We start from the raw sequence: 23,698 nt of genomic DNA, 5'->3' as shown, positions 1-23,698 counted from the left end.
GGTAAATATATATATATATTTTTTTAATTTACTATTTTCCCCAAGTTATTCTATGTTTTTTAAAATATAATAATATATTTTTTCTTTTATAACTGAATAGATTGAAACAACATGACAAGCTCCCAAGAACAAAGCCAAGAGACAAGAGACAAAAATTCAAGATTTATATCCATAACTTGTGGAAAATTAATGAAGGGAAAAAAAAAAATGAAAACTTTGGTCATGTGCTCTTGATTATCAACATTGATGAGAATCAATCCCCGTCCATCACCTACCCAAGTATCGTGAATGCACATGGCTTACGTTGATCCCAGTGCCCAACCCTTTTCCTTTGTCCCACTTCTTCATTTTGTTTTTTTTTTTCCCATTTTTATATCAAAATAATCAAAGAAACGTCTTTTTCCGATCTTCATTTTCTTCCATTTTCCAGTAATTTTCTTGTTTTCATATGAGCCAGCCATGCCAATGAAAAAAAAGCAATTTTTTTATATATATATATACTTTTTGGCAGTAATTTGTTTGAGTTGTAGTGGGCATTGAACTTTTCCCCCGCCAATAACTGAATCAGCTTTCCAAGATCCCTCCTTTATTAATTCTTGTTGTAGTACAACTGGAGTGGTTGCTTGCATTGAGTTGGAGCTTGACTTGGTGTGGAGATTCTAGAATGTACTGTTTCTCAGGATGTTTTGGTTTCTTAGCAGATCTTTGGCTATGATTTTGGTTTTCTTTGAGTGTGCAAGGTGAGACCTTTGACTCCTATTGACTACTGATGTCATTTTTTTGTTTTGACATGTGTTTTGGGTCACAGATCTATTGGAGTTCTTTTCACTGGCCACTGAAGAAGAAGAAGAAGAAGAAGAAGAAGAAGAAGAAGAAGAAGAAAGTTGTGTTATTTTTTGGGGGGTTGTATTTGGATTTGGGGTTCTTGGTTTTCAGTGGAGAAGTTTGAAGTTTGGAATTTGGGGTGGTTGTTGTTGTTGTTGCTGCTGCTGTTGTGGTTTTATGGTTTTTATGGTGGAGAAGAGGTTCAAGGCTTTAGAGGTGGAAGATAATAATGTCTGGAAAACCAGAAGAAATGAGGTCACTGGCACTGACCCCTACTTGGTCTGTGGCCACAGTCCTCACCATCTTCGTCTTTGTCTCTTTGCTCGTCGAGAGATCAATTCATCGTCTCAGCTCTGTAAGTGTTTACTTGATCTGCTTTGCTCTTTATTGCCAAGAAAAAATCATGTGGTTTGGTGTTGTTTGAAAAAATCTTCAAATCTTTTGATATTGGTTTTTTGATATATAGTGGTTGAAGAAGACACATAGGAATCCACTCTTTGAAGCAGTGGAGAAAATGAAAGAAGGTGTGTTTGTGTTGAAAAAAATCCTTTTGTTCAAATTATTGTGTTCTTGATTGGTGAATGATTTGCTGTGGTACTTCTTTTTGTTGTAGAATTAATGTTGCTAGGCTTTATATCACTGCTTCTGACTGCCACCTCAAGAACTATATCCAGTATCTGCATCGATTCGAAGTTTTATAATAGTAATTTTTCCCCATGCACTCGATCGGAGGTCGATGATTCTGTAGAATCTGATAGTGGCTCACCTCCGGAGCGCAAGCAACTCATGGAGTATTTGTTTCGGCATTCGATGAAGAGGTTATTGAGTGAATCAACTCATGGAACTTGCACTGAGGCATGTGTATATATCTGTTTTTATTTTGCTGATCATTTTTTAGTTCGACTTCTTACTTTAGTGACAATGATCATTTGCTCGAACGGTGCAGGGCTATGAACCATTTGTTTCATATGAGGGTTTGGAACAGCTTCACCGTTTTATATTTGTTATGGCAATAACCCATGTATCATACAGTTGCCTTACTATGTTGCTGGCTATCGTAAAGGTTTGTTTTGTGTATCGACTTTGTAAGACCGCATTTTTATTCGATCATGATTATGTAATTACATTATTCTTATTGTTTTTCTTTTGAATAAATCATGGCAGATCCATACTTGGAGATCATGGGAAGATGAGGCTCAAAAGGATCAATTTGATGCTTATTGTGGTAATTGATTAGCCTTGTATTGGTTAATGTGTGGTTTATTTGATCTATGCCAGCTTAATCATTCCTGATGGTGATTTCATTAATGTTATAATTTTGCATGTTCAGGCTGAAGTTTTCGTATTTTCTTTTCAGTAGCTCTTTCGTTGCTCTAACTTGATTTTTAATAGATATTACCACCAGAGCATTGACAATGAGACGGCAATCAACATTCGTGAAGTTTCACGCCCCGCATTCTTGGAGTCGGAATGGTATTGTTGTTTGGGTGGTAGGTGAATGTTTGTTCAACCATTTCTAGAATGAGATTGCATTTTATTTAACACGAATTGTAAGGAAATATTGGTCAAATTTTCAATTGATTATATGACATGTTGTGCAGATATGTTTTTTCCGTCAGTTTGGACGGTCAGTTGCTCGAGCAGACTACCTTACTCTTCGAAGAGGCTTTATAATGGTAGCATTTTCATAACTACTCCAAAGGCGGTGGCTTTTTATTTATATATTTTTGTCACTTTGTCTTGATAGAGTTACAAATCATGCTTTATTGCTGCTAATTACCATTCTATGAAGATGAATTCATCATCTCTAATGAAATCTAATACACAGTTAATGTTACAGTTTGCCTCTGTTTTTTTTTTTTCTCTTTTTTATTTGTGCAGAATCACAATTTAACTTCGAGATATGATTTCCATAGCTATATGATACGTTCTATGGAAGAAGAGTTCAAGAAGATTGTGGGTGTTAGGTAATCAATTTTTCAACATCACGAACTTTTTGATGAATTGTTTGTGATGCTTCGATTTCACCTTCCGCAAAAGCATGTCTCTTCTCAATCAACTCGGCATAAGCATTTCCAATCTTAATTTCATAAATGTATAAATTTCAAGTTTTGATGTCATTTGAATGCCGTAATACTGGCTGCAAGAAATGCCAACTAACATGCTTGTTTTTGTTTTATATCTTCATCGCAGCGCACCATTGTGGGGTTTCGTCATTGGCTTCATGTTGTTCAACATAAATGGTAATATAATTTCAAAGACAAGTACATTAAAAATCAAAATTAGCATTTTGCAATATGTAATCAGATACCTTTGTGTTTCAGGATCTAATCTCTATTTCTGGATAGCGATAATTCCTATTACTGTAAGAACCAACTTACTAATTCTTCGAAATCTTCAAATTCATTGATTAAAGTAACTAGTCACACTTCTTTTTCAATGCGATGTTTGCAGCTTGTTCTACTGGTCGGTGCAAAACTGCAGCATGTAATTGCCACTCTTGCTCTGGAAAGTGCAGGCATTAGCGGACTTCTGAATGGAGGAAGATTAAAGCCACGAGACGACCTCTTCTGGTTCAAGAAACCCGAACTCTTACTGAATTTAATCCACTTCATTCTTTTTCAGGTCAGTAATTCTTCCTTGAAATTACTGTTATTTCTCTTGTCCTCATCTCTTGATGTTGCATTCATTTTCGCAGAACTCATTCGAGCTGGCCTCATTCTTCTGGTTTTGGGTACTCTCTCTACCTCAATTTAAAAACCATTGCACTTGTTATTCTACTGACTCTGCTTCTTCAGTGGCAATTTGGATACGACTCTTGCTATATCAGAAACCATTTACTCGTATATATTCGGCTTATTTTGGGGTATACACAAATTCAATGCAATGCAATTCAATTCCTAGACTTTATTATCTTCGAATCCTACTCAGTGAACATACCGATGAAAAATCTTCAGGTTTGCAGGACAGTTCCTTTGTAGCTACAGCACATTGCCTCTCTATGCGTTAGTAACTCAGGTAACTTATCTTAGTTTTCGTCGTATTTTTTTATGATGTAGTTTGCTTATAATTATATTTTATAACAAATAGATGGGATCAAACTACAAAGCAGCATTGATTCCGCAAAGGATTAGAGAGACAATACATGGATGGGGAAAGGCCGCGAAGAAGAGAAGGAGACACCGTCGATCAGTAGATGAATCAACGATACGAACCGAAACAAGCACAGTTTGCTCAATTGAAGAGGATGAGCAATTGCTTGATGATCACTATAATCATTCATTCATACAAATTGAACTACAGCCAAATGCAAGCATTGGCTCTGCTGACAATGATCAGCATTCACCTGCTGCTGATGAGAGTACAATCTATAGTACTAATTCGAACACGCCACTTCTGCATTGCTCGTTCTCGGTCCCAACTTCGCCGTCTTTATCGGATTCCCGGGGAAATGGCATTTCAAGATCAGCTTCAATGCCGGTTTGGAGATCATGAACATGAAAATTATACTGCATGGAATAGGTTGCTAATTAGTTTTTAGTTTTGCAATGCATGTTATGTGATGATGTTTTTTTTCCTCTTTGTATTTGGCCAAATTAATCGAATATATGTGAATATGTGGAATGATTAGAGCTTGAATGATGTGTTAGTTTCTTTTTTTTTCCTTTTATTTATTTATTTTTTAAATTTATGTTTCATAAAGTACTTAATTCTTCTCCCACTCAAATGCTCATTGTTTGAATTCTATCAGTGATTTGTTTATAATTTTAAAAGCATTTATTTATAATTTTTTTATGGTTAGGTTTGAATTTTATGTGTAGCTTGTCTATAATTCTAAAAAAAAATTTATTTATAATTTTTTATTAAAAAAAAACATAGAAATCCAATTCTGTTGAACAAGCTAGACCATTTGGTAAGCTCACTTCACCTCCTAAAATTTCAAAGGTTTCAAGTTATGTTAGAAATATATACACGAAGATTTGTGCACGAATCTTGAGGCACTGCTTCTAGAATGACAAGGCCGAAACCGATTGTTAGCACGTGTATGGCACGTGTAAAGAAGGCATGAGAAATCCCACCCATCATCTCACGCGATACACACGTGCGAGACTTCTCCATCACTCTTATGCCACCTTCTTCATAAAATTTATCCCATCATTAATTAGTAGCTCATTTCATTTCTAACTCTCTCATTCTTTGCAACCAAATAAATAAATAAATAAATAAGAAAAATTTTCCCAAGGTACGTACCCATATACATATCAAAGAACTCTATTAATTAAATATAATAATTATTTGTTTATTTAATTGTAAATTTATTTTTAGCAGATATATTGGTGGAGAACATGTTTTGTACTTTTGTGTGTTCAAAGTTAGATAACGTCAGTGAACTTAGTAAATATTATGGACTAAACAAGCATGAAAAATGAAAGTTAGGTTGGTTGTAAGATGTACAAGGTTAATGATCAATTAATCAAGGATCTCACCGGAGCTTTTGCTTTCATTCTTTTTTATGCAACTACTTGCACTCTTTTCTTTGCAAGTGTAAGAGATATAAATTCTTATTTTTCATTTTTTTAATAATATGATATTCATATATGTCATGCAAATTAATAAAATGGAGAATGGCGGAGGACAAATCAATGTCAATATCTGATAACTCGGAGTTAGCACTAGACATTTGTGGTCAAGCAACCACTTACCTGTTTTACCAACTACCAAGTGATTTATTATGCAGTCAGTCTCCATTAAAATTTTTGGTGAGGGTTCGAATGTGTGAAAACATTTCTGGAGTATGAATAGTAGTTGTATACGGATAATCCCAATACTCATGTTACTCATGTGTGATCAAGTCCCGCTCCCATTTGCTTCGTCTAAACTTATGTATACCCTTATTTTTCTTAGAACCTAGCCACTAAAAAAACCACTTACTTTCCTCGAGATAAAAACACTGAAACTTTGATGAATATATATATATACCATCTTAATCTGAAACCAACCGGCATCTTCCTTAGCTTTATACCACCTTAATCTGAAACCAACCGGCATCTTCCTTAGCTTTATATATATATATATATGATCTTAGTAAAAAGAAAATGTTGAAGTTATTAACTGTCATGAGTTGTATTTCTAATTAAAGTGAACCTGTTTTATAAAAATAGGAAAAATAAAAGGTGTGTATTAATTAGTCATTTGCCATTAAGATAATAATTCACAGCTAATCATGATTCAAGTCCAACACAGTTTCCATAAACATCGGAATGCATTCTATATAAATATATTTATGCCATAATTAATAGATGGAATTAGAGAAGAAGAAGAAGAAAAAGAAGAGAATAAGAAGCTGAGAGAAGAAAGCTTTGAAAAAGAATGGCAGACTTTGAGAAGCAGTTGAAGGTGAAGGCTATGGAATGGAAGCTGCTCATTAGGAATGGAATGAGGGTGGTTGGAGCTACATGCAAGAGGGGTTGGTACAAGGTTAGGAATCTCAGAGGATGATCCATTCTTTTTTCTTTTTTTTTTTCATAAATTTTTATGTCTCTGTGATGGCATTACATATGTGTAACATCTCATGGAGAAACTTTTAAATTCTTTAAACTGAGGTTCATAGTTTTCCTTTATATTTAATTAACAAGATTAAACATGGAGCAAAACAGCACAAGAGCTGTGAATATATAAGAAAAATACATGGAGTGAAATGGCTTCACATACATAGAAAACTTTGAATTCATTCCAACTTTGGATTTGATAACTTTGATCACACAAACTATGAGAAACTTGTATAACAAAACTGGACTACTAGAGGGAGTTGAGAATGCCTCATTGTGTTATCTTCGGCATTGAACGAGGAATCCATGAATGCGCCTAAGATGATCCTTGAGTGATTCTTTGCATCTCTCCTTGGCTGTCGAGCGTCTCCATGAGGAGAGGAGGCGCGTATTGTGCGTTCCCTTGATGTTCTTCGGCGTCTTGACAGAATGAGAGGATGATGGTGTCAATCGCCATCTCCACCACGGCGAAGAACAGGGTTGCAACAATGTAACCAAGTCCCCAGCACACCTGACAAAATATTATCATTGAAACATCCCAATGTCACTATCTTGTATAGTTGTATCATAACATAGGCGATACTAATGTCCTCGCTATTGTTTTTGGTGATACTATAGTCCTCGCAATTGTTTTTGGTGTGCCTTCAAAGTGTTAGTTTCTTTTGGGGCAATCCTAAGTCCTAACATAGCTAACATCAAACCATGAGTAGTTTATTCCTTGTTTGATCATTGACAGTAATAAGATCGTCAATTGAGCCGAGAACAAGAAATGCTTACCAGAACAGGGAATAGAGGTGAGGAAATCTTGTTATGGGCAGATTTGTACTTGTGGGTGTCCAACATGAGAAATGCAAACACTGCACAGAAGAGGCTAACACACAACTTTCCAAGAAAGAGAATGACATCTCCAATCACGTTTACTTTGCCAATTCGTAAAATGTTATTCATGATCAAACCCTGTAGCAATTGCGGATGCTTTGCAAAAGCTTTTGCCAGTGATAGCAATCTGGGTAAGAAAAACATTGAAGAAGTTGATAATATCAATAAATTCAAAGACAAATCACAAACATAAAACCAAGTGGTTTATGGTTGCACGAAAGAATCAAAGTACCAAAACTCCAAATAAATAGTGTGGGTGAAACAGCAAGTAGCATGCTTATCATGAACAAAAAGAAATCGTGATTTGTTGAATTTCTCAAAAGCAGCAGACTGCAGAAATAAACACTGGACTTACCATGATATAAGCATTCCGGTTCACAGACCTGATGGTCCAATCAATGCACCCAAGACAGCAATTCGATGAAAAGGATGACATTTTCCCTATACGGCTAAGATTTGTGGTATCAGTATGCTTCAGCCTACGGCGGATTGACTCAAGTATAAACCGCACAGACTCAACAATGGATACAACCAGTGAACCAAGAGCGACGGAGCCAAGGCTGTAGCGCATGAGCCGCTTCAGTGAAGAAAACACTGGGAGAAATGGAATCTCCTGTTGTATTGATAACAAATTAGCTAATGATTTAACTGGAAATTTTTTCTTACTTTATGTAGGCCAGAAACAAAATTATACATCAAGTAAAACAGTACAAGCTTTCAAATATATAGAAATAGGATTCCTTAAGTAGTGAACTTGGATACAGGTGAGATTTACTTATGGATAATCAAACAAACACGAGTAACTTACCGATATCTCGCCACGAGCCCAGTAATAGGATGCAACTGATCCAGCAATGACAGTTGATGAACTTGCAATTATGAACTGTGTGGCCCAGTAACATCCAAACAGGTGAAAAAGAATGGCAGCTGCAATATGTGGAGTGTAGTGAATGCTATAACCACAGCAATTATCACAGTTAACCTTGTTGGCCTTGAGGTCAAATGAGCAGCAATTGGCATTACAATCATTTCGGCTTATCTGACCAGAACTGAAAAGATGGAGTGCAGCAGATAACCAGAACATATAGAAGATTGCAAGAATAGCATATGGTAGAATCGGAAAGATAATTAGGGCTTGAACCTCTCCTATGACCTTTGCAGCCACCTGCTTGACAAATTGCATATGATTAGAGTAGTCAAACAAACATAAAATATAGTCCACAAGTGCATAATAATAAGTTGAAATGTTCTTTGCAAGATTAAGTGATCAAATGGGGAGTTTCATGAGGAAAGCTACTTCATAACCAATTCTGATTTGTAAACAATGAATGTCTTGCACTAAATATGTCAGCATTCATAGGATGTGGATAAATTCTATAATATGTCAGAGAAAAAGAGTTTTCTTTGCTTGAATGTGATTCTGACCTTTAGAACAGATGTAGCCATAAGAATACGCCTGACAATGGCTATTGAGGAAAGGAAGGCTACAATCATCACAACTGTCATAAGAACTGCAATGGCACGAAGGTGATTTAGTTCCTGCATGATTGCTCTGAAAATTAGTAACTATGGGTGAGATTATCCTGGGAAGCTTGTTCAGTTCCTAGGGAGGACTCACTCTTCCACTTATGTTGACATATGGATCACTCACACCAATAACAACAGATACAGCATCATTTCCAATCCATCCAGCTGGAAGGTGAAAATTTTAATTATAAAGAATAAACAATAAAATCACCATAACAGTTGAAAAACTGAAATCTCCCCAGAAAGAGAACCTTGCTGAGCATGTATCAAAAATTCACAGGCAACTATTCTTATATTTTGGCATGAGAACTAATGATTTTTTAAATTAACAGATGCATCCACATGAAAAATGACTTTCTAATAACACATTTCAGATGATTGTAGGATCATGGATCTGACCTTTCGCATAGTATAGCATTGTAACTGAAATTACGAGGGCATTGAAAAGGATGACTGTAATCCATGTCATGCCAGAAACGAAATGACGAATCATTAATAGCCAGAACACAGCCAAAAACAAAGGCAGAATTCCACCACAAACAATCAACACAGGCCATGCCTTCCCAATATCTGCAACATACCTCTGTAAATTGAAGAAAAAGTGAGAATAAGTAGCGTATTTCTCATTAGAAATGAGGTAACATTTATAATGATAAAAATGAGAATGTGGAGAAGAAATTTTACTTTTTGAATAGTTTTATCAATTATAATAAGTAGCATATATAGGAATTACACGAAAAGAAAAGACAAAAGGATAACTTCTATTAGGGAACCATCATTTTTGAAGGAAAAAAAAAGGGAAACATAGTAATAATTTTTAACCTTCAAAACAGCTGATGGAGAATTTATCGCTTTGTGAATAGTTTTATCAATTATAATATCTTCTTGAATGTTAGCACCACCCATCTGCTGCCAGTGACGCAAGGAAACATTTGATGCGCGTGCTATGAATTGGCAACTCCAAAGGACTACAAGGGAGATAAATAAGATGTCAATAGTTAGCCTTTGCAGCAAAGATGAGGAGCTGAAAAGAAATATAGATTACAAAACTCATTTATGCACCTACATATATATTTACTTAATATACTTCAGAAGAAAATGTTGCACAGATACTTTTAATAATGCATACCATCTGTATCAATTGCCTTGGTAATCATTTCAAGAAGACATTTTTCATAAGAAATTCGTTGCCAAGAAACATTTTATTCTCACAAATATATCAGGATTTAAATAATCTATCAACTAAAATCAGAACAATCTTGAGGTGAGGGCCGAGAGGTATATTTTGAAAATCATGCAATTTTCCTTTGTTCCTAAATCAGCAAAATCATAAGTCAACTGATTCTTCCAACTTCTATCTGATTTCAGTACTTACCATTTACACTGGGGTATATCACAGGATAGCAGGGACCTTGAAGCTGAAGTGAGCTATTCCTCATCTCAGGTGTAAGAAACTCATAATAATCATAGTCTCTATCGATCCAATCATCAACTGTGAGGCGAATATCCCCCTCTGGATAGTCACAAATCCAATTAAGGCCATCATCAGAAGGAACTGGGCACTCCATTAAGCAGATGCTCCTGGCATCAGCCAACTTAAACTGGCTACTCTTAAGCCCACTTTCATAGACCTGATTAGGATTCATCCAATATCTGACCTCCAATTCCCGTAGATCTGGGTCAGCATGCTTATCGCCACATACATTGCCTTTATAGTCCAAGCCATATGTTAGCCTGCAAAAGAAATGAACATACATATAACCAGAGAACAATTCGAAAACATATTTGCAAAAGACCGGGGGGAAGACTCTGATGCATGTGGCAGATGCACAAATAAAGAACAAATTATTCATCAGGGTACATTTGATACTAGCACAGAGCATAAGATAGAAAAGATGAAGCACAAACATTGTTCAATGCTTTCTTAACATCAATGTTCCATAGGTACAAAATAAACTCAACAATATATGTAAGGTTTAGCAGAAACCAGAAGACCAAAAAATTGAACCAAATCCAAATAATGATCCACCCAAGAAGGGCGCGCGACAAGCAAGAAGAACCTAGAAAACTAGTAATGCACGAGAAACATTTAAAACTAGAAGACCAATGGAAAAGGTCAAATTTTTGGCAGACACAGAAGCTAACCATAGAATCCAAGTGCAAATTGACAAGTAGTTACACCTACCTAATTAATCAATTCAAATAATCACAACAAGCAGTGTCTAAACAGTAAAGGAAAATAGCAAATTCATCATCAAGCCACAAACTTTAATAAGTGAAATAGAGACATAAAAATAAACCCCAAACACAGTAAACCGATGTGCAACGTCCGCTCAAAATTTAAACAAAATCTCCACTCCAAAAATAGACACTAAGAGCACCAATTTAGAAAGAGAACCACAAACACCACTCCACAACAACCAGCACACTGATAAAAACGAAAAAAAAACAAAAAAACTGCCTTTTCAACAGACACCAAAATTAAAGCCAGAAATGGAGGTAAAACTAGTGGAAAAATCAAACCTGAGAGGATTCCCCTGATTAAATCCGAAGCTAGAGTTCACAATCATGGCCACCCAAAATGCGATAAAGATCACCAAAAACACCAAATCCCTGCACTTGCGGTTGTGCCGGATGATCCCGCCTCCGGCCATGTCTCCGTCACCATCACTCTCCGTCGGGTACCGCCCAATGATCGCTCCCAAAGGCCCTCCCATCGCTCCAACTCCTCTTCTCCTCCTAGAGATGCGAGAGAGTGGGAAAGGGGAGCCGAGAGTGAGAGACGCACAGCTCAGTGAAGAGAAAAAGGTGGGATCTTTGGCTTGTTCTGCTGTACCCGCGGAAAATTTTAGCACTTTGCCAGGTGTGAGTTGATGATTGGCTGTTTGCTTGAAAATTAGGATAGTTAAAGTTATTCTTGCGGAGTATTTTATGGGGGAATGGGTTTTTAGTTTCTTTTTATGGGTGATTAAGACCAGGGTGCTTTTATTAAACAAATCGCTGTTACGAGTTGTGCTTGTCTTTGACTCGGTGGTTGAATCGGTTTGGACTTGGTTTAACCCGGGATTAATGATTGATTATTTTTTTAAAAAAATTCCGTATGATGTGGATTTAATTTGGTTTAAATGTAATTCCCTTTTTTTTAATAACATGTGGATAAACAATATTTTTATTGAAATCAAAAGATAATTATAGAAGAAAAAAAATAGGCTAATAGAATTATTATGTCTCGTGCAGCATAGCATCTTATTTTTATTGATAAGTTTAATAGTTTACAAAGTAACACTTGATAATTTTTGTCTGTTAAGTTATCTAAGAATTTATTTGAAAATGCTTATAAAATTATATTTATTTTAAATTTTTCTTAAATGCTTATCTTGTTAAAGGGATCATTTTTCACTTTGGTAATTGTTTTTATGAAATCCAAGAAACTTTCCATGTTTCATTATTTCTGTTTTTAGTTTAATATGTTTGTGATTTATTTATTTATTTTTTAAAAAAAAAATTTGTGAAACAAACTTGCCTCACTGTTTTTTATTTTTCCCTGACTCGAGAACAATATTTACATGATAAAATAATAAACACAGTTGAGTATACTTAAAATTAGAATTATTAATTTGAGCTAGTTCAAATAGTAAAAGTTTATAGTTAGTGTTAGCAACAATTTTGAGTTTATATTTTTGTATATATAAAAATATTTTTTATAAGATATTATCTTCACTTGAATAGTTTAGAGCTTGTGACTTAACCGGTGGCTCAAAAAACTAATAAAATAAAATATATTGTTTAAAACCCATGCTTCTTATTTAAGTAGATAAAATTAATTACTTAAAATAATACTTTATTTTTTTTCATCCTATAACATTTTTTTACAGTGCATTTGTTGTTACTCAAAGTGAAAACAAGATAACAAAATAACAGTAATGTTATCAACTTATCATGATTCACGTCAAATGAGTTCTACAATAAAAATTTTAATTACATAAAACCGAGAAAATATTAAATAAAAGAATTTTTTTCCTATTTTAGAAATGATTTATATTTATTAAAAAAAAATGATTTATATTATTAATTCACTAAATTACTCTCATCTCCTCAATTAAATAAAAGAAATTTCAGATACTATCTATTTAGAAAGTTTAAAACCAGATCCTATTTTATCACATCCTTATTTTAATTTAGTGAATTAATTGCCATAAATACAAACAAAATTATAGGTATTTTAAGAAACAAATATTTTTTTGTAAATTATTATTATTATTATTTTAATGGAGAAAAGCTTGAAAAGGAGAAGCAAAGCTCCTCACACCTCATCTTATCTCTGCCATAAAAGGCACCCCACTCTACGCTCGTGATAAGAGGAAAAAAATTTAAATATTTAAATATTAAATATTAGGTATTAAATTACTTATCAGTCCCTATCAAACCTTTCTTTAACTAAATAGTAATTTTATTTTTTTCCGTCTAATTTTTTTTTTCAACTATTTCCACAATAAAAATTGATAAAATTATTAAAAACTCCATACCTATTTTCACTGTGATTTATAACTATTTCATTTTATTTTTTTGATCCTTATTATTTAAAATTTTTATTCATATTTTAAATTTCTCATGGTGAGGACTATGGGATGAGCTTATCTTACTGTGTGCTAAAACACAATGTATGGAGTATAATGATAGTGAATTTACATATTTTAATATTCAAACGTAAGCACATCAATGAAGAGGTAAACTGATCAGGAGTGCCTATGTCAGCGTGAGACCTGCCCAACACCCATATACGTAGATAACATAATAAAAATAAAAATAATTTTGTAATTTTAATTTAATTTAAATTTAAGAATTTTAAAAATTAAATATTTTTTGATAAATTTAAAATTCTTTTTAGAAATTGAAAGCAGTTGAAAAGACATGCTTTTTTTTTTAATTAATAAAATCCAAAATTATAATTTTCTCATTAAAAACCTAACTCGAACCATGTTTTAGATTATGAGGGTTTAATAAAAAAAGAAAAGATTCTAGTGAGAGTCGTCAAGCGAGAGATAAATTCAATTATTATGTGATATTTTTTTTATATAGTTATTAAATTAAAATTCAGATAGTTTTATAAATATTAAAAATACGAGGGCATTTTTATAAACAAAAACAAGTGTGAAATGAACATAGTTTAAGGGACTATTTGATAATTTCGCAAAAGAAAGAAGAAAAAAAGAAGAAGAATAAAAACATCTTTTTTATAGTGAAGTGGGCATCGTGTTGTTCTGGTTCTCGATCGTTCTCATCGGAATCGAGGCCGAAGGAGAAGAAGAAGGGAGGAGAGAGATGGCCACCGGCGGCTCCGTGAAGGATGTGCAATCGAAGCCGGAGCTTGATGATCTCATTCGTGGCCCTGCGGTGGTGATTCTTCACTTCTGGGCATCATGGTGTGAGGCCTCCAAGCAGATGGACCAGGTCTTCTCACACCTCGCCACCGACTTCCCTCACGTCGTCTTCCTCAGGGTTCGCTTCTGCTCTCTCTCTGTCTTTCTGCTCTTTTTGCTTACTTTTCGTTTGATTTTGTTGTTTCTGGTTAGAATTTGGGGTGTTTTCGTTTGATTTGATTGTCAGTTTAATGGTTTTGGTGCTGAGGATTAGGGTTTTCAGTGTTCTATTTGGTTTCTGCTCTTCTTTCCGTTTTTGGCCTTTTAGATTTGATTTGTTGTTTCTCTTTTTGGTGAAGTTCTCATTCCTTTTGATTGCGAGTTGAAGAAAATTTTGTTGGCTAGGCCCTGGGGGTTTTCTGTTTCGTTTCTTGTTAGGGTTTCCAGGTGTTCTCTTTGAGCTTTTGCTGTTTATCAAGTAGGTAGTGTGTTTTTTTTTAATAATATTCTTATGTTGGCATGATTTACCGTATATTTAAGGATAAAAAGTTAGATTGAATTCACTAATGGTCTGTTTGGATTGAGGAATGGTGTAAAGCAAAAAAGAATGGTGAATTAATGAGAAAAAAGATAACTTTTAAAGTATATATATAATTATGTTCTTCATGCGAGCAACTTGAGATTGTATTTTTCGTCCTTTTTTTTAATCTGTTTCATCATTCTAAAAGCAGTTTCTTAACTTGTTTGGGATTCAAAATAAACTTTGCTTGGACCATTGTTTTTTTAAGGAGTTACACTGCTTGAGTAACTTTTCATCTTTATTAAATTGTTTTCAAAATTTACTTGCTCTGATAAATTACTGATTTTTTTTTTCTCTCTTAAGTTTGGTTTTGAATTATGTGTTTATACAAGTTTTGCACTGTAGTTTGTTGTAATTCTGTCATACATCTGTCCAGGTTGAAGCAGAAGAACAGCCTGAAATTTCAGAGGCTTATTCAGTTTCAGCTGTGCCATACTTTGTCTTCTGCAAGGTTTGTCTGATTCCTTTTTTATGGCTGGCTTATTTGTTCCTTCTCTGTTGTTTGAGGAAATATGATTCCATGTGATTAACTATTGAAGTTGTTATTTTGTTTGTTGTAATTTTAGTAACCACTCATGCCTATGGATTAATACACCAACTCATATTTAGATGAATAATCCGGCAGATTACTTGTTTAAAGTTCATGATGGGCTGAAACATCTTCTTCATTTTAGTTTTCTTGAATGAAAATCGTGTCACTTGGTCTATAAGAGTTATCATCCAAGCACAATGCCGATCAAATGTTTTAGATTTTTAACTGTTTTGTACCATGATGACCTTGCCATAACTAGTTCCTGTGGTTCTAATGGAGTCAAGGGATTCTGACTGCAAAGAGAAGAAAAGTCTTGCATGTGAGAATTTCATTTTTTATTTATCAGAAATTCATTATCATGTGTTCACATTCATATCAGTGATCAACAGAGGATTTCTTTGGGTGGTATGTTCATCTCATGAGATTAGCCTTCAACAGCAAATTTGAGTTTTGATACTTCAGACACATCTAATCCTTTTATTAATTGAGAATTCCCAATGGGGTGCCGCTATATTTATATTGTTGTCATTTTTTTATTTTCTCATGTAACATTTTATTGCATCAAATGAAATATATCCAAGTTGAATTCATGACCCCTGTTTTTGGGACAATTTGTTTTCGAGGGGATGACTAAGACTGTCTTTACCAAGATATTGTTGAGATTTCTTTTGCATATTATATGCTATCATGCTAAGAAGCCTCAAAACTCTTTGGTTTACATCTGTGTTGACATGTAGCCATGCACAGGATGTCAAGGGAGAGGAGCAGCCATTTAACTTGACCTTGTTATTATTGGTTGTAAGGGCTGAATAATTATAGTTTTACAAATACTCTTATTACAGGAAAGTTTGGGAGATAATCTAAGAATTTGTTCATGTAAGCAAATGATTCCATGAAATTGGTTTGCTTTGGTGCTTTTAGTAATTGCTTTATATCCGTAACTTGTTTCTTGAGTATGCATGACTCAAGATGCCTAATTGATTTAGCTTAATTTGTAGTTGCTTTGCTTTTCAATCTTTCTTTTTGCTAATAGTCTGCTTGTATTTTAAGAAATAAAACCATATATTGACACTCTTTTTTCTGAGGTTGTGAGTTTCCTTCGTCATATTTTGGGAACCCAATCTTCCATGGCTAGCAAATTGAAAAATGGAAGAATACTGAATCATAACCAATACTGATTCAGGCTTGTCTAATACCATTGTGAAAATTTGTGATATTTTTCCTTTGTAGGATGGTAAAGACTGTCGATACACTGGAGGGTGCAAACCCCTCTGGCTTGGCAAATAAAGTTGCAAAAGTTGCTGGATCTTCTGACCAGGTGGAATCTGCTGCTCCCTGCCAGTATTGGAATGGCCGCTGGACCTGCTGTTCTAGAATCAGTGAAAGATCTGGCAAAGGAAAATGGCTCTTCCTCACAAGATGGAACCACAGGCTCTGGATTAGCTGATTCCTTAAAGAAACGTCTGCAGGAGCTTGTTAATTCTCATCCTGTTTTTCTATTCATGAAAGGATCCCCTGAAGAACCTAAATGTGGCTTTAGTCGGAAGGTTGTGGACATTTTGAAGGACTTGGGAGTCCAATTTGGAAGTTTTGATATACTCACAGACAATGAGGTGCGTGAGGGTTTGAAGAAATTCTCCAACTGGCCAACCTTCCCTCAGCTCTTCTGCAAAGGGGAGCTAATTGGTGGCTGTGATATTGTGGTTGCTATGCATGAAAATGGTGAGTTGAAGGACGTATTTAGAGATCATGGGATTTCAGATGGTGCAAATGCTGGAGAATCTATTGTAGCTCCTGCATTGCCTGATGTTCCTCAACCTCGTAGAGGTGGTGGCATTGCTGAACCAACCAGTTTGAGTACTGCCTTGACTTCTAAACTTGAAAGCCTGATCAATTCGTCTCCTGTTGTATTGTTCATGAAGGGTGCACCAGAGGAACCCAAATGTGGATTCAGTCGCAAGGTTGTGGATATCCTTAAACAAGAGAAGATAGAATTCGGGTCCTTCGACATTCTTTCTGACGATGAAGTAAGGCAGGCCCTTAAAGTTTTTTCAAACTGGTCTAGCTATCCACAACTCTACATAAAAGGTGAGCTTATTGGGGGGTCTGATATCGCCCTGGAGATGCATAAGAGCGGGGAATTGAAGAATCTTTTGGCTGAGAAAGGAATTGCCGCAAAAGAAACTCTTGAGGATAAGCTAAAGACTATCATTTCTTCCTCGCAGACAATGCTTTTCATGAAAGGTACTCCTGATGCTCCGCGCTGTGGTTTTAGCTCGAAGGTTGTCGATGCACTTAGGAAAGAAGACATTAGCTTTGGATCATTTGACATTTTGACCAATGAAGAAGTCAGGCAGGGCCTAAAGACTTACTCAAATTGGCCTACCTTTCCTCAACTGTACTACAAAGGTGAGCTTATCGGTGGCTGCGACATCATATTGGAACTGCAGAAATCTGGTGAACTTAAATCCACTCTTTCTGAGTAGATTAGTTCTTTATAATCAAAAGCTAAATCATCGATGTCTTATGGTTATTTTCCTAGAGTCTCTCTGCTACCGCGGACTGCTTGGTTTTTTCCTTTAATCTCTTGAGTGATCAATAACTATGATGTTCTGATGGTTTGTCAGATCTTTGTAGTTGTATTGTTAGCATCTGTTGTGGATGTTTGCCATCTCATTGTGCTTTTCTGCTGAGTTAAATAACATTGGTTTAGAAATCCTTTTCAAATGTGACCAAATTTATGATGGTTTAGCTTTTGTGATAACCCATATTTGGCTGAGATTGGCCTTATTGTCATATCATACCACGAAGCAAGGTGTAGTTCAACCAACTAATTAGTAGGATCTTTATTTATTTCAAGCATTTATTGTTATAGGTTTATATATATAAGCTATGGGACCATTGACATTGAAGTCTTAAATAAATAAAGACCAGTGTGAAAAAGCCCAACCAACGCCACAAACTCACCAAACACAATGTTCGTTTGTTGGCACTCAAAACCCTTTTAGTAGTGGGAGACCAAAAGAAAATACAACTTTCAACTCTTGCCATTAACCATTGCAAGAAACAACAGATTAAAGTTGTAAACATTATATTTTTACAGGTATATCAGAGATGCATTATTGCATCAAGTATTATGTGTGAATCATGTCACTGGTTAGAACAAGAGTAAGCACAATATGGCTAAGCAACAAAGAAAAGACCATAACTGGTGAAGTGATATCTCTGCTTGCATCTCTTGCCTCCTTAGCCTTGGATTGTTTGCACTTGCATTCATGAGTTGTGGTCTAGAGTAGTATATGCTGCTTTCGGTCCCGGAACATCCAGGGGAGTATAGAGACTGCTATTCCCTCGATCACTTCTCCGGCTGTTGAACGAAACACACTTGTTTCCATAGGCCAATACGGTGGAATGTTGCTGGAGAAGTACTGGTAGTCGTTATGGTGAACGTAGTGATGATGATTGATATCAAACTGGTTGTCAGGACGGCAAACTGAAGGAGGTCTTTTAGGAATTTCAGGACTCTGAGGGGAGGAATTGCCGCGGCCATAGAGGGGAACCAATGCGTCACGCGAGAGGAATGCTTTGCAGACAGGGCAATGGTGAGAATCACCACCATGGATCTCCAACCACTTGTAGATGCAGGGCCAGCAGTAGAGATGACCACAGAGTGTCACAACTGGATCCATTGCGAAGTCCAAACAGATGTTACAGTCGAAACAACCATTCACCGACGGTGGTTGGCTATCCGGTATACACTTGTTCATTGGCTCTTCAATGGAAGATGCCTTGTCGGAGATTTCATTTAAGCATCCTTCAGCTACTCCTTCTACCTCCATTTATTCCAACTAACAACCAATAATTTCAACTAGTCTGTACAAGGCAGCAATCATATTAGTCAAACAGAAACAGAAATCACAAACAAGAACAGAAAAAAAAAATTACTACAGAAACACAGTATACATACAGAAATTCCAGTAATTCAAGACTTGATGCTATCAATAACATCTATAAAAGGTTGTTGGGCTTACAAATTATTATCTAAAGAGAGAGATAGAGGAGGAGGAGGAGGAGGAGGAGGTGGTGGTGGAGAAGGACGAGGAGGTCACAAGAAATGACGTCACCTTTGTCATATTCTAAAGGAAAAGAGGAGCGGAAGCAGCCCAACCACTTGCACAAAGTTACAAAAGAGACTATGATAAGGAAACCTAAGAGATAGAGATAGAGATAAAGATAAAGATGAACACAGAGAGCAGTGACAAGGAAGTCATGAGCCCACAACAAACTGCAACCTCTATCCTAGAAAGTGCACGCCATTGATTAATGGGAATCAATTGAGCATATCTGTTATTACATTGGCGCAATAATTTATATGCAGTAAGTGGCAAAAGGAATATATAAAAAAAGAAATCAACTCTTGCTGGTTGCCAGACAGGGAAATTTGTGACCAAGAAACATGTCTTGTTTCACTAAAATTGGTGTTTGCTATTGGGGTGAAAAGCATGTTGATAAGAATGATGGTGATTACCAAAGTAAAGAATATCTTTGAATTCTATTGGATGTATGTTTTCTAAGATCTTATTATGAGATAAAAATGGGTGGAAGACATATCCCATCCAGAGAAAAATATTGGAGAATGTTAAGTAAAGAAACTACATCACTCAGCACTAACTACAGGAAACTTTTATCTTGATTTGATTACTCAGATTTGATTTGATTACTCACAAGTTCAATGAGCAGTGAGCACACAAAAGAATTAAACAAGAAAATAAAGAGAAGGATTTATGAAGAAATATAGCACTTGTCAAAGAGAAACAACACTTTTTCAATGAATATTCCTGTAGAAAAAAAAAATCAATTTACTTCCTTTTTCAGCAAACTATGTTCTAGAGGTTCACTTAACCATTAAAATTTGGCATCTGAAGTGCAAATTAAAAAGGTTTCCAAGGTCAAAAATTTTATCTTTTTCTTCTTTTTAAAAAGTTATAAAACCAAAAACAAAGATTGCGCATTTATTGAGGAAATCTGAATAAAAAAAAGCAAAACAAATTAATATCAAAGGAAAAGCAGCAGAACAAGCAAGATTAGAACAAAGAAGCTTCCAGAGAGATTATGAAATCAATAAACACATTAGTAAGCCAAAAGTTCCCATAAAGATCAAACTTTCCAACACTCTAATCCGCAAAAGTTAGAAGAACAAAACCCTAAATCTAAATTTTCACAAACGAAGTTCATGCATCAAAGGAGAAAGAACCATCAATCACCACAAGAAATCCAACGAAAGGATCATTGAATCACAATCCCTCTCTTTTTCACTCACCAAGAAAACAAAATCCACAAAAGAAACACCAAAACAAGAAAATAGAAAAAAGAAAGAACAAGCTGACATCGATCCAATTCAACCATTCAAATGCGACAGCTTCTCCACCGATTCCCAACAGACAAACAAAACCCTTTCACATTAATTCATAAAAAAAAAAATCAAAGCATCAACGCTCCTCAAACTACACATAAAAAAAATCAATAGAAAAGATCCAAATAAAACAATACAATCAAACAAAAAGACCAAGAACTCACCGAATCCACAGCAAAGAAAACACCGCCTCTACGAAAGCTCAGCTAGGCGAGCTACAATGGCTCCAATAGAGAGAAATCAAAGAGAAAGACGAGGCCTTGAAGTGAATAGCAAGCAAGAAGAGACGAAGAATCGAAGAAGAAGAAGAAACGATGGCGTGCGAAGCTGAGAAAACAAGCAGCGCCCACCATGCTATTTATAAAAACCCAAGAACAAAGTCTCGCACGTACCAACCACGCACGTGCTATCACGTGCGAAGGATTACACGTGCGAAATTTATTTCATTAATAAATATTTTTCAGGTAATTTATCTGCACCGTTGATACTCAAGATCTAACGGTCAAGAAGAATTGGAGTTTGATGAGGGACATGGGACTTTGATTTTTTAGTTGGGATTTTTATTTTTATTTTTATTTATATTTATTATAATTATTAAACGGTTTACTGTTAATTGTTATTATTATTATTCTAATTAATATTTGTTCTTATCATTGTTATCGCGTAGTTCGTTCAGGTGGAAAAACCCAAAATTTACTAATTATTAATGAAGGTGAAATAAGAACTAACATGATAAGGATTTTTCTATTGATTGTAAAATTATCTAAATAAAATTAATAAAATTAAGACAAATTATTATTTATTTATGTTATACTTTAGTCTCAAATGACCAGTAATTCCTGCACTTTCAAATTTATCCAATTGATTTTTTTTCTTTTTACCAATTACAGTGTATACTTTCCTTTAAAATTTTGAAAACTAAGATTATCATTACAATTATATATATATATATATATATATATATATTACTGGATTATAAATCTTTATTTAAAAAAATAAGTTTTAATTAAAGGGAACTTCAATCCATTTTTCTATATGCGGTGCAGTTCACATTACAAGTCATCATTACGTGTCTAACTCAACTCAAGTGTGTATAGAATATGTATATATAGAATACATCATATGTGGACATTCTACGAAGATATATGATGATAAAAAAAAACAAATAAAAATAAGATTTAGAAAAAAATAATCTGAAGGAAAGAAAAGGTATATATAATTAAAAATAAACTTTTTTTTAATAAATTTGTGGTTGATCTACTTTATAAAAAAAATAAATAAAAAATAAAAATAAAAAAAAAATTGAAAATTTGGTGAAGCTTAGCCAAAGAATTGGATGGTGATGGTGCAAATGGGAAGGCATTAAAAGTGCTACATCATTTACAATATACATCCAATAAGTCTAGCTCACTGGATTCAGAATAAAAAAAATGAAAATGAAAATTTTCAAAATAAATAAAATATGATATACTCTACATATTATAATTTTGACTTCTTCAACAATAATATGTCACTTTCTGGCGAAGACTGAACAGTGAAAGCATGAATGATTAATTAATTTTAAAAATTTCCGTATTCCTTAATATTCAGTCACGCTTTTCTGCTAGGTTTTATTTTAATAAACATGTTTTTATTTTTTTAAGTGGAATTCTAAAAACTCTTTAAGTTTGTAATTAAAACGTTAGTTTTCCCAACCTCCTTTAAGTGTTTTAGCCCCCAAACGGATGTAGTGTGGTTTCAAATTTTTGGCAATGCCCTTGCATGGAGTCGTGTGCCTCGCGATTGGTGGGGTTTCGTAGAGAATTACGTTATTGTTTTTTACTCGCTCTTACTTTTTTGTCTCAGTTGTCTCTCGTGCCTCTAATTGCTTCTTTTTCCCTTTCCACGTATCTGAAGGAAGTCAGTATGTTGCGTTTCATGTTCGTTAAGGTTGAGTATGGTTTATGTTGATACATTAGAAAGAAGTTTCGGTTTTGTTTTGTGCTCTGTTTTGTTGGAAGATATTGATGGATTTCTTGGGGTTTTGTTAGTCGCGATTTCAGTGGGTTTTGTTTGTTTGCATTTTGTATGTATCACTATAAATAGTTTTCGATTATTATGATTTTGTAATATTTATATGTACATTTCCGTTTCGTTTGATATAGTTGTTTCAAGGTTGACGTTTAAATGAGATGTTTGTTTAACATTTGTTGTCTGTTTATCTCTACATTTAAAATGGGTCTCTTTAACATTTATATCTCTTTTAATAACGGGTTCTGGTTTAAACCTTATATTTCAAACTTTTTCTCTGCGAGGCTTATGATTATGGCGGTCGACCTAGTTAATGGCGTTCTATTTGCGGTTGGAGCCTTGGAATTGAAAGTTACATGCCCCTCGGCAGATTGAAGGGCGTTTGCGTTATTTGGTGGAAGCTATACAGAGGCCCTTCTTGATTCTCTTTTGATGCGATGGTGCCTAAATTCGGATCGAGGCGCGAGTTTGAACCTCAGATGTGGCTCGTTCTTGGTGCGTTGCGATGGCGCGTGGTCTTCGAAGAAACGGTGGGTGGTTGTCAGACCTACGAGACGAGACTCCATCGAGCGCTCTGGGCCTTGGGGAGGAGAAGATATTTTGTAAACTCGATGGTGACCTCGTGGGCGGTCCTCTTCCAAATACATCTACTCGTTCTGGATCGTTGATTCGTCGATACCGGCATGGGCGTGTGGCGGGCGGCGTATGGCATGGAGATTTTCCGGTCGAGATAGTCGCGGGAAGAACCACGGTTTAGGGTTGCTGGTCGCTTAACGTGCGTTTCTGGTGGCCGGGGGGGAGAACGTTGAGATCCAGGATCTTGTGGTGAATCTAGAGAGGTAGAAACGAGCTTCTCGATGGAAAGGAATAAATCTGAAGATGTCTAACATAAGTCTTTAATGTTTAACATTTTTTTAGCTTTAACTTTAGTATTCTGTTTAACTATTATTATTGTTTAAATATTTTGTTCTCCGTTTAATTATATTCTATAACGTTTAAATATATAGTTTTATAGTTTAAAAT

The 23,698-nt window shown here is 35.0% G+C and overlaps 4 protein-coding genes across 5 annotated transcripts; 2 read left to right on the top strand and 2 right to left on the bottom strand.

Annotated features, from left to right (window-relative positions):
- The first annotated feature begins 502 nt into the window (after window positions 1–502).
- LOC120272599 (MLO-like protein 14) lies at window positions 503–4,489 on the top strand. 2 transcript variants are annotated; one of them, XM_039279468.1, is made up of 16 exons: window positions 503–666; window positions 809–1,180; window positions 1,292–1,349; window positions 1,439–1,680; window positions 1,772–1,888; window positions 1,990–2,050; window positions 2,218–2,315; window positions 2,427–2,501; window positions 2,707–2,792; window positions 3,019–3,068; window positions 3,150–3,190; window positions 3,280–3,450; window positions 3,524–3,559; window positions 3,624–3,691; window positions 3,783–3,843; window positions 3,916–4,489. In XM_039279468.1, exons 2-16 carry the CDS (start codon window positions 1,055–1,057, stop codon window positions 4,318–4,320), a joined length of 1,695 nt encoding a protein of 564 aa, XP_039135402.1. In that variant the 5' UTR covers window positions 503–666; window positions 809–1,054; the 3' UTR covers window positions 4,321–4,489. The 2 variants fall into 2 exon arrangements, with proteins under 2 accessions (XP_039135402.1, XP_039135401.1); XM_039279467.1 differs by having other exon boundaries at window positions 503–740.
- Window positions 4,490–6,469: 1,980 nt separating this feature from the next.
- Window positions 6,470–11,566, bottom strand: LOC120272308 (choline transporter protein 1). The gene is given in 11 exon segments (XM_039279110.1): window positions 6,470–6,885; window positions 7,152–7,331; window positions 7,333–7,380; window positions 7,609–7,866; window positions 8,062–8,418; window positions 8,679–8,792; window positions 8,872–8,945; window positions 9,180–9,363; window positions 9,603–9,748; window positions 10,156–10,514; window positions 11,304–11,566. Coding segments are annotated over 11 exon segments (2,109 nt in total). The 5' UTR covers window positions 11,498–11,566; the 3' UTR covers window positions 6,470–6,690.
- Window positions 11,567–14,007: 2,441 nt separating this feature from the next.
- Window positions 14,008–17,996, top strand: LOC120272210 (monothiol glutaredoxin-S11-like). Its single transcript, XM_039278972.1, is given in 4 exon segments — window positions 14,008–14,279; window positions 15,097–15,171; window positions 16,493–16,585; window positions 16,587–17,996. Coding segments are annotated over 4 exon segments (1,497 nt in total). The 5' UTR covers window positions 14,008–14,102; the 3' UTR covers window positions 17,739–17,996.
- Window positions 17,997–18,273: 277 nt separating this feature from the next.
- Window positions 18,274–20,982, bottom strand: LOC120272592 (E3 ubiquitin-protein ligase RMA3-like). The gene is made up of 2 exons (XM_039279459.1): window positions 20,830–20,982; window positions 18,274–19,125 (listed from the first exon to the last, which is right to left on the bottom strand). The coding sequence occupies exon 2, from the start codon at window positions 19,089–19,091 to the stop codon at window positions 18,540–18,542; it is 552 nt and encodes a 183-aa protein (XP_039135393.1). The 5' UTR covers window positions 19,092–19,125; window positions 20,830–20,982; the 3' UTR covers window positions 18,274–18,539.
- Between the last annotated feature and the right edge of the window lie 2,716 nt (window positions 20,983–23,698).

Source organism: Dioscorea cayenensis, chromosome 11 (genome assembly GCF_009730915.1).
Source record: "Dioscorea cayenensis subsp. rotundata cultivar TDr96_F1 chromosome 11, TDr96_F1_v2_PseudoChromosome.rev07_lg8_w22 25.fasta, whole genome shotgun sequence".
Classification (NCBI taxonomy): domain Eukaryota; kingdom Viridiplantae; phylum Streptophyta; class Magnoliopsida; order Dioscoreales; family Dioscoreaceae; genus Dioscorea; species Dioscorea cayenensis.
This window is presented reverse-complemented; position numbering and strand designations above follow the sequence as displayed.